Below are 15,519 nucleotides of genomic sequence, written 5' to 3' on the forward strand. Positions count from 1 at the left end.
TGAAAAAAATGGAGAACTGCATACAAACATCATGAGTGAGTCAGATCAAGACTACTGGCAGTTAAGACACTTATGTGTGGACTTCTGGAACAAAGTGGACTACAGAAAACCAAAAAGAAAGACTGGGGGAAGGAAAGTATGTTGTATTAGCTTTATGATTTAAGAACGTTTTATTTTTTCTGCGGGATACCGGGCAGAATACATACATAGATCAAAAAGCACCCCCATCTGGATTTCTTAATGATGTGCTTCATCTCTGCCCCCTAAAGTCTGTTTATTATTTTGTAAAAACTATAAATATTTAACCTGCTTGAAAACACTGTTTTCAAAAATAGTCATGTGTTGTTCTTTATACATGGTTGTTTTAAAAGTAGACTTAATATGATGATTCCTTGGTATTAATGAATAACAAAACTAATTACTGGTGGTAAATCCACATGGCCCAGGCAATCTTAATACACTGAAGTTCCTCTTTATTAAATAGAGATTTACCTGCTTAATGATTTTTAGGCTTCAGAGAATGCATTTCACTAATTTTTGCTATTTTAACTAAGTGTAGCTTATTTTTTTGAAATCCAGGGCAGACGACTAGAATGTACTGAACTCAGAATCACATAAACTAGAAATTGATAGGGGGCTGTTATGACCCGCTAGAGATTATAACATTAGAACCAGTTCAATCAAAAAAACGCAGCAAGTAGTCTTCTCCTGATTAGAAAAATCAGTGAGATGACCCTAGCTCAATATCTTTTTGTTATGTCCCCTGGCAGTGTTCTACACTAAATAAGACCTACCCTAACATCCAAACTTGAATAATGTTTCCTTTCGTTTTTCATTATGTACCTCCTTGTATATCTCTCTAATTCTTCACACAATTCTAGATTATTCTACTTCAGCCTTGATGTTTGCACTTCTCAAATATTTGTGGCTTCACAGCTCCAAAACATTCATCTTCCAGCCAAGGTGTATGCATTTGACTCTTATGATCTGCCCTCTGCCCCATAAATAATACCCAGAATCCCCAAATATTTTGTTGTCTTTCTTTGGAATACTGGTCAGCTTCAAAGGGCTGCTTGCTGGAAGAGCTGTCATCAGCCCACAGAGCTGGCACCCTTGAGTGCGCACCTTGCTCGAGAAAGAATCAGCAGGGAGGCCTACAGAAAGAGTGCTAGAGAGAAGCAGCAAAAGAGACAAACTTTCTATATTCAGTTTTCACTTGGACATTTACCACAAGCAGTAGAAACTATTGGCTCTGAAAAAATGCACAGTATTGCTAAATATTAAAAAAAATCAACACAGCTTAAGTGACAAAGCTAAGATGAACAAAGCAAAGCTTCTGACTGACATACTTTGCCCTTCCTCAGAATCCATAAAGCAAGTGTCTATCAGATTACGTTCTATGATAAAATGGCTGGATCTGTGGGCAATGGCAGAGCAGTGGATGTCATTTACATCAACTTTGGCAAGGCTTTTAATACTGCCACAATATCCTTGTATCCAAGTTTGGACATTACAGTCTGGATGGGTGAACTACCAGATGGATAAAAAACTAGTTGAATGCTTAAGCTCAGAGGGTAACTGGTTAATGGGAAGCAGGGAATATGTGTGAGGGCAGGGCTGCTACCCACAGGGACCTAGACGGGGTAGATAAACGAGACAAATATGAACCTTAGGATGTGAAATGTTAAGAAATGTGGAGTCCTGTACCTATGTGGAAGAACCTCCGCAACAGGCTGGTTGCAGAGTAGTCCTGCTGGACAAGAGCCAGTGATGTGTCTGGGCAGCAAAGGTGGCCAGCAGCATCATGGACTGTATTGGCAGAAGCACAGCAAGTAGATTAAGGGAAGTGATTATTGCCCTTTACTCAGCGCTTGTGAGACCATATCTGGAATACTATGTCAAGTTTTGGACTTCACAGTACAGGAAAAATATCAACTGAGTTCAACAGAGGACAACCAAGATGGTTGCAAAATCAAGATGGCAGCATCAGAAAATGACAAAAAGTTTAATCTGATGGCATCCATGGGCATGTCTACAACTACCTGATCACAGTCCACAGAGAAGATGGTACCAGACTCTTCTCATAGATGAGAAACAATCGACACAAGTGGGAACACAAGAAACTCAAATCAGATAGTAGGATTTTTATTGGTGTTTTGTTTTGTTTGTTTTGGTTTTTTTAACCATTTGGGTAGTCAACTAGGCTGCCCAGAGAGGTGGTGTAATTTCTGTCTTTGGAGGTATTCAAGACTTGACTGACACCCTAGAGCAACCCGATCTAATTAGGCCCATTGTGAGCAGGGGCCTGGACCATATGGACTCTGTAGGTCCCTTCCAACCTAAATTATTCCATGATTCTATCCTACCTTGAGCTTTGTATGCTAAAAAGCAAATCAATCATAACTATACATATATGTGTAACTGTGTTCGAACAGACACTAGCAGGAAACAAATACGAGATGAATACACAGTTCATCACTACTGACTTTCCTTTAAATACGACCTCATACTGTAAAAATGGCTTCCTGAAAACAGGTTAAGCATCACAACTTTAAACATGGTTGAACAGCTTGCCTGCAGGAGATGCATAATCGAGATTACTGTCTTAATTAGTAACAAAGGGAGTGCTTAAGGAAAGCCAGGCAAATACACACATTGCCTTACATCACTGCCATACAAAAATCCATTCATAATCTGAGTTCCAATCTAACTTTCCTTTTGTCTCCCAACCTTGGTGCTCAAAAGCCCCTTAAGACCTTAAATTTCGCTAAACCTTTTCACTAAATCTGAACGGCATCATTCTGTGTATTCTGTATGCTGGATTGTTTTTTCTTTAAAAAGACTAAATCCCTACTAGCAATCCAGAATTTTCAATCAGTTGGACACCTTCAGAAACAAGAATTTTTTGCAACTTTCAGTAATCCATCGTCAGATCTGTAAAAATTCAAATGTATTTCTAGGAGTTCTTTCAATATTTCATCTGCAGTGTCTTTAAAGTGGCACCAACACATAAAAAAAAAGTGAAGAATTTACCATTCTTCCTACTTTTAGGCAACTCATGAATCCTACAGCTTCAGTTACAGTTCATTTTTCAGTACTGAAGTACACTTTTTGAGAGATATTCAATAAAATCTTTCACAAGAATATACCTGCATCTTTTCATTTTTCTAGCAGAAAAAAACCCAATCAATAAACAAACTTGATTTATGGTCAGTTATCTCAAGAAATTCAAGACATTCCTTTATCCCCTTTCCCATTCAGAGAATGCTCGTGTGCCCTGTTTTTACATACTTTTGTTTATTGTGTGGTTGCTCATTCATTCATGAAGCCCTGAAAAGAAGCTTTGTATCTACATAGGTTCTGAATATCCTTGAAAATAACTGAACATGTACTTAATGCAAACAGTTCAGTGGTGTAAATTAAAGTACAAATACCAAAATAATATTTATTAAAAAATGTGTAAAAATGTCTCTTCTACAAAAAAAATTCTATTCCTTTCAACTTAAAAAAAAAAAATCACTGCCATGCTATCTTGGGGCACGTTTGGAAGACAGGTTTCATACATTCTGATTTGGAAACGCAAACTTTCTTGGCTTCTCCATTTCATGTTGTACTTCCCATGGTCAATATAGTTTCTTCTATTTCCTTCTACTCTTCTGTTAATCATATTTCAACATCTAACAGGAATATTGATGAAATCCCCAAATGCTACAAACCAGAAGCTCCAAATCTGCAAAGCAAATAGGCACCGTGGGGAAAAAAACATCTTAAAGCTATTTTCTAGGAATTGTCTTGCTGAATAAGACTGCGCTGAATGCAAACCCAAGAGGAACACTTCAGCAGGAGAAACAGAGCTCAGGTTCTGTGTATCACTATGACTTGCATAACAGCCTAGGTCATTTTTAATGCTTTAGGAAAGCCTGTGGAAGATGGATAACTTCAGCTCAATTTTTCTCTTAAAATATCAGACAGAACACATCTAAAGGTGTTTGAGAAACTGACCAGTGCCACTGCTGGGATTCTCCTTATCGTACGTGAAAGGACATGTTGTCTGGGAGAGTCTTTGATGTTTGAAAAATAGTAAATGTCATGCCCATCTTCAAAAAGAGTAAGGAGGAAGATCCATTGAACCTACATGACAGTCAGCCTCATTGTAGACTCTGGGAAGGTCACAGAACACGTTTTCAGAGAAGCCAATTCCAGGTACTTAAAGGACAAAAAAGGTTTTGGGAACAACCAACACGTATTTACCAAAAGGTAAATCATGCCTTACCACAATCTGATTGCCTCCTATGATGAGATGATTGATTCTGTGGATGAAGTACTGGATGCTGTTTGCTTTGACCTTAGCAAAGTTGGGACAGTCTTCCACGGCAGAAACTGTTGGATCCAAGTGTGAACTGAATGCGTGGACAACAAGGTAGGTAAAAACCACACTGGACCACTAAAATCAGAGTGTAATGGCCAGTGTTCCACAGTGCAGCTGAACTCTAGGTACAGACTGACATGCCTCAAGGTTTGATGATGCTTAATGTCTTTTTTAAAGAAACTTGGCAATGATACAAAACATACCAAAGAAAGTTCACAGATGACACCAAACTGGGGAGAGTTGTTGATACACTGAGGGGTAGGGCTGCCATTCAGAGGGACATTGACAAAATGAGGGAATGGTTTAACAGCAACCTCATGAAGATCAAAGTAAACGCAAAGCCCTGCACCTGAGATGGGAAATCCCAAACCAAATACAGGCTGCGGGCAGCTTTAGAGAAAAGCTTGACAAAGCAGCTTTGCAGAAAAGAACTCACGGGTCCCGGTGGACAACAAACTGAACAGCATGCCCCTGTATTGCTGAAGGCTAAGCACTTACTGGGCAGCATTAATAACAGCATAGGCAGCAGATCAGAGGTGAGATTATTTCTTTTTATTAGATACTTGTAAGCGCACATCTAGAGTAGTGTCTCTAGCTTTGAGCTCAATAACAGAAGAAAAAGATTGACAAACTTGAGCGGGCAGAGGTTAACAGGTTAAAGCGCAGGATTTACGAGGAGAGGGCGAGAGAGCTAGGTTTGTTCAGATGGGAAAAGAGAAGGCTAAGGATGGTGGTTGGGTATCAAATTGCTGTTTCCAGTTACCTAAAGCAGGGTTATGAAGAAGATTGTCAGACTGTTCTTGGAGATGTATAGTGAAATGTTGAGAGGCAATGGTTAAAAGTTGTATCAAGCAAAATACTGAATGGATCTAAAGACAAAACCTTGCCAGAGTGAGCATAGTTAAGCACAGGACAATTACCCTGAGGGGCAGTGCAACCTCATTCCTTAGAGACAAAGATCTGACTGAAAAAAAGCCTGATCTAGCTTCGACATTAGTGTTCATTTTGCTCAAAAGAATGGTGTCCAGAGGTGTCTTCCAATCTAAATTATGTTTTGATTTTTGCCATGAAATAATTAGCAGGCATGAAGTATGAATAACCAAGTGCAGGCTCCAGACTTCATTCACTGAGATGAAAACAGCAGCCTACAATGTGTATTATGTTTCTCTCTGCTGACTAAAGGAGAAAAATGAGAATAATAATAAATGTGCACATATTAGAGGGTGGAGTGGCCTCATATAGGCACATGAGACTACAGAATGCTGAAGACAGAACGGGACAAAAAGTAACCAACTAGTGGATTTTACATTTTCAGCATAGTGAATCAAGATATAGTTCTATAACATATTAAAGAGAAGACAAACACCACCCTGAACCAGAAATACTCCCATTACTCATTACAGGAGACCTCAATAATGCATGGGAGATATCAGCGAAGAACATATACGTCTCTGGGATGTAGTAAACAAAAAGCTTTCTGAAATTATGTAGTAAATTGCTTTTAAGTTTGTACAGTCCACATCAGTCAGGCAGCACTTCTCCACAATGCCAACGAAAAATTAAAATTCTTGGCACCCATTCAAATCTGCTGATTCTATCCATTCCACTGACAATGGGAAAACAGTGCTCCACAAATTATTTATTGAAGATATTCCCATATATACTTCTTTGTAACGTTCATCTCCAAAAGAGACCCTGTGTCTGCAAAGTACCCAAGGGAAAGAAAGATACACTGCATTTCTTTTCTACATCTTTCTTGTTTCAACGTGGTAATGAAATAACACCCTTTATTTCCCTCTGTCCTTGGGGAGGGATAAAGGAAGGGGGGATGATGTGATGTCTAGATTAGCAGGATACAAACAACTTGTGGAGTTTTGACAGGGTGAGGAGAGAGGCACCTAAGCAGTTTGGCTGCTGTAGAGCATTCCCCACTTCCACCCAGACTCACATGGATGCTGAATCTGTGAGATTCAGGAAAGGAAGCTGAAAAGTTTCAGCTCTCCCATTAGCTAGATTCTTGCAAAGGATGATTTGATTGTGTCTCGCTCTTTAACTCTCTCGCTATCTCTTGTTCTTATCTGTAAAGATTGCTCGATGAATCCAGCAACCATTCCAGTGGTATTAGTGCCTTGTGATGTATTAATTTCTACATTAGATACCGTCCGCCTGACTAGATTCCTGGTTTTGAAGATAAGAAATACGTATTTTTTTCTTACGGCAAAGTTTTCACTTTCGTTTGTTCCATCTTTTTTTTGCATCAGCCCAGAAGTTTAATAATTTAAAATTACAAGTCTGTCACAGTTAGTGACTGGCCTTTAATGCAAACTGAGGTATCAACTTCCAGATATAAAGAAGAATGACAAATTCAAGAGATAGTTGCTGAACACTGTAAAACTCCAGAAAAAAGGAAAGATCAGCTGTTCAGAAGACGCAGGACCCTTCGTCACGTACCCATCACCATTCTTACTGAAGAAACATGAGACTATTCAGAGGTGTACTGAATCTTAGTGCCTCAAGTGAAGACAGTTAATGTAAGCAGTGGTTACCACGCACCGCAAAAATTTTATAGTTTACTGGCTTTGTAGTGAAGCGCACAGTGTAGTATGTGAACTCATAAGAAGATACCAAAGCTTCAATAAAAGTTAAAACTAAATGCCAAACAACCTCAAAAACCTACTTAAAAATTTATTTCCTTCATCGTTTACACAAGGTAATTCTTGTACCTAAGATGCTGCAGAATGACCTTAGTCTAATTTACTGAATAACATCATTGTTAAAACAACACATCCTACTGTTCCAATATCAACATTAGAATGCATTTTAAAGCTGACTGAACAAACAACAAGAATATATGCATTTCATTTACCTACATAATTCTGTCTAGATGATACAAACACCAGATCAGAGCTTTGGTACTTTCAAAAAAAAAAACAAAAAAAAAACAAAAAACAACCCAAAACCAAAACAAAACACCCACATAGAAAAAAAAAACACAAACAAGCAAACCCAACAATTGCAAACGAGGGAAAAACCTACCTCAGTGGTGCTACTGGAAGTTTCCAGTCCAACCATGTTGGCTTGCAGCAGCTGCTGAAGAAGTTGTACTTGAGCCACATTGAGGAAGAAATCCAGGTTTGTTGTTACATTCACCTCCAAAGAATGACCACACACCAGAATTTCCTGTGGAGAAATTAAGGGAAAATACTAGATAACAGCTACTGGGGAAATAATTTTCAGCTTCTATATAACTGTATTGTGATTCTCTGCTGTAGTCAATGCATCAACACTGTATACAATATTAATTAGGTCTTTTTAAAACAATGTGGTGTCTCAGGCTTCTAAACAAGGATGCGGCTTATTCTTTGCTTTGCTTTCAACAGCATAACTATTAATACAAACTTTTCAAGAAAAGCATCTCGTGTGTGAGGTCTTGTTTCCATGTCTTGGTAGTATCAAACAGTGAACTGTCAGATTTTGTTTTATATTTCCTGGCAATAACTACAATTCTCCTTTCCTTCCAAGAAAAGGATGTAATTTTTTTTTTTTTTTAAACATAAACTCTCCTTGATTTATAATGAAATCAGATGTTGGAACTCACTGATAACCAACTCTAATTGATTTCTTTTGCCTGTAAACCATTGTTAATACCCTGGCAAAGCTAGCTGAATGGTCACTGTTTTATTGGTGTTATCTAGCACAAAAAAAGCTCTTCACCACTGTTGGCAAGCAATAAAGAGATGAAAAACAGAACCAAAGTATAAGGGTTGCTTAATAAGTAGAAGTACTGTCCCTTCTCATGAGAAGGTTGCACAATGTTCAAGCTCTTCGCAATCTAAACTAGACCTCTCCCTTCATCAGTGAATGTCACCCAGGGAACAGATAACAAGAAGAACGTACGCACAGAAAACACTGAAATTATTGAACAGAAGCATCAGTAAAGCTCAGAGAAATTTGTGTAACAGAATAACTTCTGGGCATCCTAGCCACCTCCTAAGCTTTCTGCTTCTTTTTCACAGCACATAATTTTCCATCTGCCCTTGTGATGACGCTTCACACAAAATATGAGGCTGTCGATTTTTCTTTCTATACCCAATAGCTATTATTTTCCCACAATGTACATTTATTGCATGTTGCACCTAATACCCTTTACGCTCCTGTACCAGATTTGCCCTTCCCAGGAGGCAACTGTTATGAGAAATATTCCTTGTGAGCTGACAAAAACTTTCTGATATTTCCCCCACATAAAACGTTTAAGATTTTTGAGCTACAAACTAATGCCAAAAAGGGAGCCAATACCTTTTGTAACATTCTTCACAGACTAATCATCAACAAGGCGACCCACAGACCGTTAAAAGCGATTGTTAAATCTGGAATACCTTGAAGCACCCACAGCAACAGTTGGGGAGTGGACACTTTGTGGAAATTTGTGGGCTTGAAAATCTGGGTAAAATAACTCAGGTCAACCTTCCTCTTTGAGATAGTGTATAGATTGCATTTTCAGGCTTCTTTATGAGAAGTCTGTGAATACAATGGTTTGTAATGCTGTACTATAGCACCTCTTCTCAACACCTTTCCATCACAAATCTTTCAAAAATATTACTGGAAATCCTTAAAGGATTCCCATTTTCTGAACTGCCAACAGGGTTATCTACCTCTGGACAGACTGCCTTTAATATTGCCTGCTATACACAAATTCTTTCTCCAGCAGAGGAAGAACATTTCAGCTAGTGATTAAGACTTTATTTTTATTTTTCTTCTTCCATTTGGCGATCTCTGTATTTGTAAACACCCGGATGCTTAAAATGGTGGAACAGTAAAATATTAAGATCATCCACATATTAAAAGTTATGCTATTTCTGTTTATGTTTTGTACTAACCTCTGGGTGTAAATTCTCTGCAGCATCAATTTTTGTAAAAATAATTGCAGGAGCTGCAGTTATCCGAACTGTGAAATCTGTTAAAATTGGAGTTAAAATGGCTCTCCTCTCCTGATGACGCCTGATGCTAAAAAAAAAGAAAAAAAAAGAAGAGGTTAAATCACATTATAAATTGTCATGGGGCAAAACCTCACTCTTCTTTACATCCAGCATGTAGCACAAAACTGCTTCAGCACCAGTTTGGCATTTGATTGCTACCTCAATAAGCATTAATATCATCCTCAGAAATCATGTTAAACCCAATCCTAACGGCAGACTTCTACCTTCATTTCACAGAAAAATTACATCTAAATATTTGACTCTTCAACCCCAGGTAGACAAGTTTGCCATCTGACATTCTTTCTTCAACTGTTTAACGACCATACAAAATAGTGTGAACAAAGATACAAACTTTATTATCAGTATTTTTTCCAACTTGCCTGTGGATGCCCTTCACTTTATGAATAGCTGTCCTGAAGCCTTTGAATTCATGCATTAAAACTCTGTGGTGAAAAAATTCTGCACACAGCAACATAACTGACACAAAAATCAAAGACATGAAAAATTAAACTACCAAACCCCATGAAACTCTAGGGCTCAGCACATTAAATATTTAATAACTATTGCCCAAGATGTTTAAAATGCCTTGAAAATGGAGGGATGCCAGTCTACCTCCACTGTTTCTGTCACTGGTTGCTCTTAGTTGGTACCTTTTCATCTAACTATCAGTGTTTGCTTGACAAGAATATTTATGCCATTAAACCTGATAATTACCTTTGTTTTCCAGCTGGATGTTTATATATTTTTTCCTTTAACCAAATACTAAGCCTAGAGGCACAACCCTGTTATAGATGGATCACTAATAGCTTATGACAACACATTCCAAATGGACAGAATCTTCTGGGTCAGGTCAAATAAACTATTGCCACAAAATGCCATCTGAGAGCCTCTGATCAGGGGGAACAAAAAATGTAATGAAATCAAGATGGTGCTCAGCCCCTAAAAGAGGATACAGTTCAAATTCCTGGGAGAACCCTTCCATCAAGATAAGTTTTTTGATAATTCTTTTTACCTACCATCATTTACGGAAATGCTAAATATGCCTGTCTATGGAGAAATCTGCAGACTGCATGTGGAACAGGTAATTAAATCTCTTGATTAAGAACAGGTATCAATATACATAGTCTAGTAAAGGTAACGGTTCTGAAATGGATTCTGTTGAAAAGTACGCAATCTCAGATGCTGATGGTTTGCATGCCAAGAGTGAGGCCAAAAAGAAATTAAATAGGTATCATAACTCAACTGTAATTCAGCCAAATTCAAAAGACTCAAAATACAGAGATGACAATTTACTGCTTAGACTATTTTGATTTTGATACTTCAAATTCTACTAACAGTTTGCTTAAGTGTCCTCAAAACATGTAGAAAGCATGGCAACCTATAAGGGAAGAGAAACTGTCAGATGTGGGTAGGCCTTAAAGCTTTAAAATTTATTCCAGACAACAGTACACAGAAGTCAACAGCAGATGCCACAGAGCACAGAGCTAGTATTTACTCAGCACAAGTCTAACAAACTTTGGCTTCAAACGACGTGCACAAACTGCTGAGCAGGCTGCACGCTACCGTAAGCGGTATGCTTAAGAGCAAGCCAATTAGTGAGTGTGAGAAAACTACCATCTTACACCAAAAGCTTTAATATTTTGGCCAGCTGTAGCTCTGCTGGTCTGTAACAATGGCTTTTCAAGCAAGATTAGTCTAATTCTTGCCCCAAAGAAGACCCGTTAGTGGTTAGCATACATCTTCAACCAAGAAAACAGTCTTAGAATTTGCCAGTTCTACAAATGCTTCTTTCCTTGCCATCACCTTCATTTTAAATTTAAACCAGATGGCTTTCTACCCAATCCCTATTTCCCCTTCACAATAGGATGAGAAAGAAACGCCTTTGTTTCTGAGGAAGATGAAAGAGCTAAGTAATAGAACAATTCTATGAAAGAACACACAGCTATACATTAGAAAGCTTCCACTCGAAGGGGCATAAAACTGCTAATAAATACGATTCCAATATATGAAATGGAGGTATAAAAGCAAGTTATTTGTTGAACCCCAAACCTACAACGGGTTCTCTTCGATCACTGTTGAAATTATTTATCAGCTTATATGTATTCCCATTTCTTACTTTTCAGATGTTTTTCTAGTAGATACCCAGTACACTGCACCTTAAAGGACATTTTTTGTCATACAGACTGATTGCTGATTTTTAAAATTTATTTTAAAATCACCCTTACGTGGTACCCCGTCCTGCTCTACTTACCACTTTCTGCATTTCTAGTTGGTGAATTTGAAGCTCAGCCAAATCAAGTATTAGTAAAATAATTGTAAGTACAAACAGAAGGCAAACAGAGCACAGTAAATAATGAAGGGAGAGGATATGAGAAAAGAGCACCAAAGGAACAAAGAAACAAATTCCACTTTGAATTATTAAGTCTTCCACACTGCACCTAAGTGCACCGTTAACTTAACACAGGTGTACGCCACATGAGCTTATGAAAAAACTTGATTGTGAAGAGCGTAATGATGGCTCTATGTCTGCAGCCCATTCATTCCGTGGTTCATTTATGCATCTGTTACGTATTTGTCTTGGGAAAAAAAAAAGAAAAGCTAGTGCTTTTAGAGATGTTATAGCAGTTGATCATCTACACTTAAATGTACAGCACATTTGAAAGACCATACGCTAACGCAAAGCAACAAGGCAGCAAAGCAGTTGTGATAAGGAGGTGCCTTTACTCCGTGCTGAATTTGCAGTATACCTGCACAGTAACAACCTCTGGTTATGGAACACAGATCCACATTGTAGAAGTACAGGACAAAAATGGTCTCTGTCCTCAAAGGCTACAATTTATGTACAAGAAGAAACACTCGCAGACAGGGAGTAAAAGGGAACAACTAACAGCACTGTAGGTAATGATATCTGTACAGTGGCAACCTGAAAGCTGTCTTATGAGTTTTTATATTACAGCACAATAGAAACCAATTTTTTTGGAAGGATTTGGAAGAAGACATTGCATTAACTTTGTGAATGTTCACAGGAAATGCCTTTATAATGTACAGGTTAGCCTAGGACCGAGCAATGAAGTGCTTCTTCAAAAGTTAAATGTGGCAGCTCTGGTAATTGGTATGATGAGGTCTGATGAGCAATGAGTGTAGATGTGTCAAAGCAAATGAAAGAAGACATAAGAGAAAAACAGATAGACATAGAAGTCTAGAAGTACCTTGGGATAGACATAGAAGTCTAGAAGTACCTTGAAAGCAAAGACGTATCTAATGATTAATACGACAACAAATGTTGTGGGAAGAAAACAGAAAAAAATGTGAAGAACAGAATTTTGTAATCAAAGCAACAACATTTCATTACAGCAAATCAAATCATCAGTATTTGATTACATCCACTCAGAAGCACGTTGAATTTATATGAGAAGGAAGAACTGCCAAAGAGATGATGTTGCACTAATCAAGGAGCTGCGATGATGAGAGATTGTATAAGCTGTGAAAATGAACAAGAAGGACTAAAACTTGGCTGCCTAAAGTGGAAAAAATTAATCGAAACAAACAGAAAATACTATCCAGTACAAGCTAAACATAACCTAGATGTGAAACTTGGAAATGTTTGCCTTATTCTTAATTAATATTTTTTTTTCTTAAAAATACCTTACCAAATCTAGAGTTTGAGCCCTTATATACTTAAAAATACATAGGTCAGGGTGAAACTTATATACATTTAACACACAAATGACAATCAAGAGCTCGGTTATGCCATGTGAGTTTACTATCTACAGAGAGATGAACCCTTACAAAGAATTCTGAGACTTGAAAAAACAAAACACCCAGGTATTAGCATGGAATAGGCCACATAATCAAATAGTGTTTGCTTGTAGTGTGAGGCACGCAAAACTAAAAATGTTACATCGGTTGGCATGCTAATTTAGGACTTAGTACCAAAGATTTTTCTCTTGCAGGTTTCCCATGTAGTTGTGTAAAACAGTCAATCCCTGACCCACAGATGTGTTAAGATATCTAACTACTGCCGACATCATCATGCCTCAGACCTCCATCTCCAAGTGGACACAACACTTCACATTCCTTCAGCCCTCTGAGGTGTTGCAAAGACACATCACAAGACAGTGAATTAGCATAGCAACATTTTGAGGACTATCTTATGACCAAAACCGCACAATGAACAAACACACACCATCTAGCTGTACAAAATGACTACTGTTCTACAATTATGCCTCAGTAAAACTAATTTTAATTTTATTAGGATTGCCGTGCAACATTTCTTTGCTGTAGATTAATGAAGAAAATAACATAATCCATCGTACTGAGTAAAGCTTTGTACAGTATGAATACAAGCATGACTCCAGGTACAATAAACACAGCAACCGAAATACAGGACCGAATACAAATGTACTGCAGTTTATTCCAAAAGATTGACAGGGAATGCCTCTACTTCCCTACACATGGATCTACTGATCACTTTTTTCTGGTCTTCCTTGTTAGAACTTGGCAAGCTGCACTTCAGCTTTGCAAAAAAGCATGAAAATGAAAACTATTCAAAGAAAAATCTGCAGGAAACCTTTCTGAGGATCCTTCAAAGCAAGAGTGGTATTTTGTTCAGTGTTGTTGAACAGATCATTGGCTCCCTGATGTACTCAGTGAGAGTCACAGAGAGCTGTTCCAGATGGTGGTATGCCAAGGATAAAACTGTAATGCAGTATATTGCCACACTCAATTCATTACCACACAGAGAAGTAATGCTTTTAAGCTCAATTAATTTTTTTTTTTTTTTAAAACAGAGTTTATTCAGGCTGCAGGAAGCAGAAGTTGCTGCTGGGAGCTGTAGAAGGAGTGCACAGGGATGGGGGTGAGGCCTCCAGAGAGGATATATTTCTTTATTTCCTTCAGGGCTGTTGTTTTTTCCATTGAGAGGAGGGAGAGGGAGGAGGAGATCTGCAAGCTGAAAAAGCAGTTTTCAATCAAGAAAACTTCTTTTGGTTAAGTACTCCCAGTTCTCCACAAGCTGTTTGGTAAAGGGAATACATGTGGACAGGTTTCATTTGTACATAACCTTATTAGAACTGCCTGACTGTTTCCAGTATTCTTTTTATATATTACACCATTAGGGAGCTTTTTATAACATTTACAGTGAAGTAAAAACATTTCAGAATGGGAAGAGTTATGATCCCCGATCCTCAGTATAGCACAGCATTTGGATGGTTTTCTCTGAGAGACAGATCCACCCTACCAGAGTGCTCCAGTTCCCCTGTTCTTCTTGGGGTGACCAGCAGAGGCACAGGAGGCATCACACAAGCACTGCACAATAGCCTCTCTCTTGAAGAATTTTACACTGAATACCTTGAAATATTCAACACTTCGTCTCAAAGCAAGACCGCTTTCTTTACAAATTACAATGTAAAAGCTTAAAAAAAAATTCATACCCATAAGATATTCAGTACTAGAAACATTAAACTCCAGAAAAAGTGGTGAGAAAATTTGAAGGATTTACTTTCTGTGTAAAGATTCTTAAAGCATTTAAATGATAAATTATGTCAAAAGATTTCAAATATTTTTACATTATATCCACAGAGCTTATATTTAGAGTGATTTGGTTTTCATGCAAATTTTTTAAACAAGACCAAATTTCAACACAATAGACTAAATTACTATATAATCTATTTCAGAGTTTTAGTTTTTAAAAAAAGAGAGTAATGCTTTTAGAAATAGGAATGGAAAATGAATGGCTAGAATCTATGCTGAGATTTTCTGTAAAGTACGGTATGAAATACTTGGATATAGGTTGGATTCTACAGTGTACCACATAGCACCTAAGAATTGAAAAATAAGGGAAACAGATCTCAGAAAAGAATCTTAAAACCCAGTGAGCCTAATAAACCAGAACACCGGGACTAAACTATTAAGTAAAAACAACTAGAAGTATAATAAAACCAAACAAAGAAATTAATCCTAAAATAACTCAGCAAAAATAATTCATTATGCTCCAGGTTAAACATGACTATGAAACTTAAAGAATTGAAAAAGAAAACAGTATCACAAATAGGTCAAAGAATAAATCTTTTGCGGTAGTTGCAGGAAACATTAAGATAAACTTCACCCTGAAAACACTAAGCACCATGTAAACCACCATGCAGCCACCCTCTTGGTGCACGCTGGAAACACCTC

At 37.7% G+C, this 15,519-nt stretch overlaps 1 protein-coding gene across 7 annotated transcripts in view; it reads right to left on the reverse strand.

Annotated features, from left to right (window-relative positions):
- The window catches only part of VPS13B (vacuolar protein sorting 13 homolog B), a 482,877-nt gene that overhangs the window by 150,921 nt on the left and 316,437 nt on the right, over nt 1-15,519 (reverse strand). For all 7 annotated transcript variants that reach the window (XM_075415801.1, XM_075415802.1, XM_075415804.1 and 4 more), the window contains exons 32-33: nt 9,247-9,373; nt 7,406-7,549 (exon numbers count right to left, since the gene is read on the reverse strand). In XM_075415801.1, coding sequence (XP_075271916.1) covers nt 7,406-7,549; nt 9,247-9,373 — 271 coding nt within the window. The remainder of the gene's footprint in view (nt 1-7,405; nt 7,550-9,246; nt 9,374-15,519) is intronic.

The sequence above is a fragment of the Opisthocomus hoazin genome, chromosome 3, assembly GCF_030867145.1.
Source record: "Opisthocomus hoazin isolate bOpiHoa1 chromosome 3, bOpiHoa1.hap1, whole genome shotgun sequence".
Taxonomy (NCBI): Eukaryota; Metazoa; Chordata; class Aves; order Opisthocomiformes; family Opisthocomidae; genus Opisthocomus; species Opisthocomus hoazin.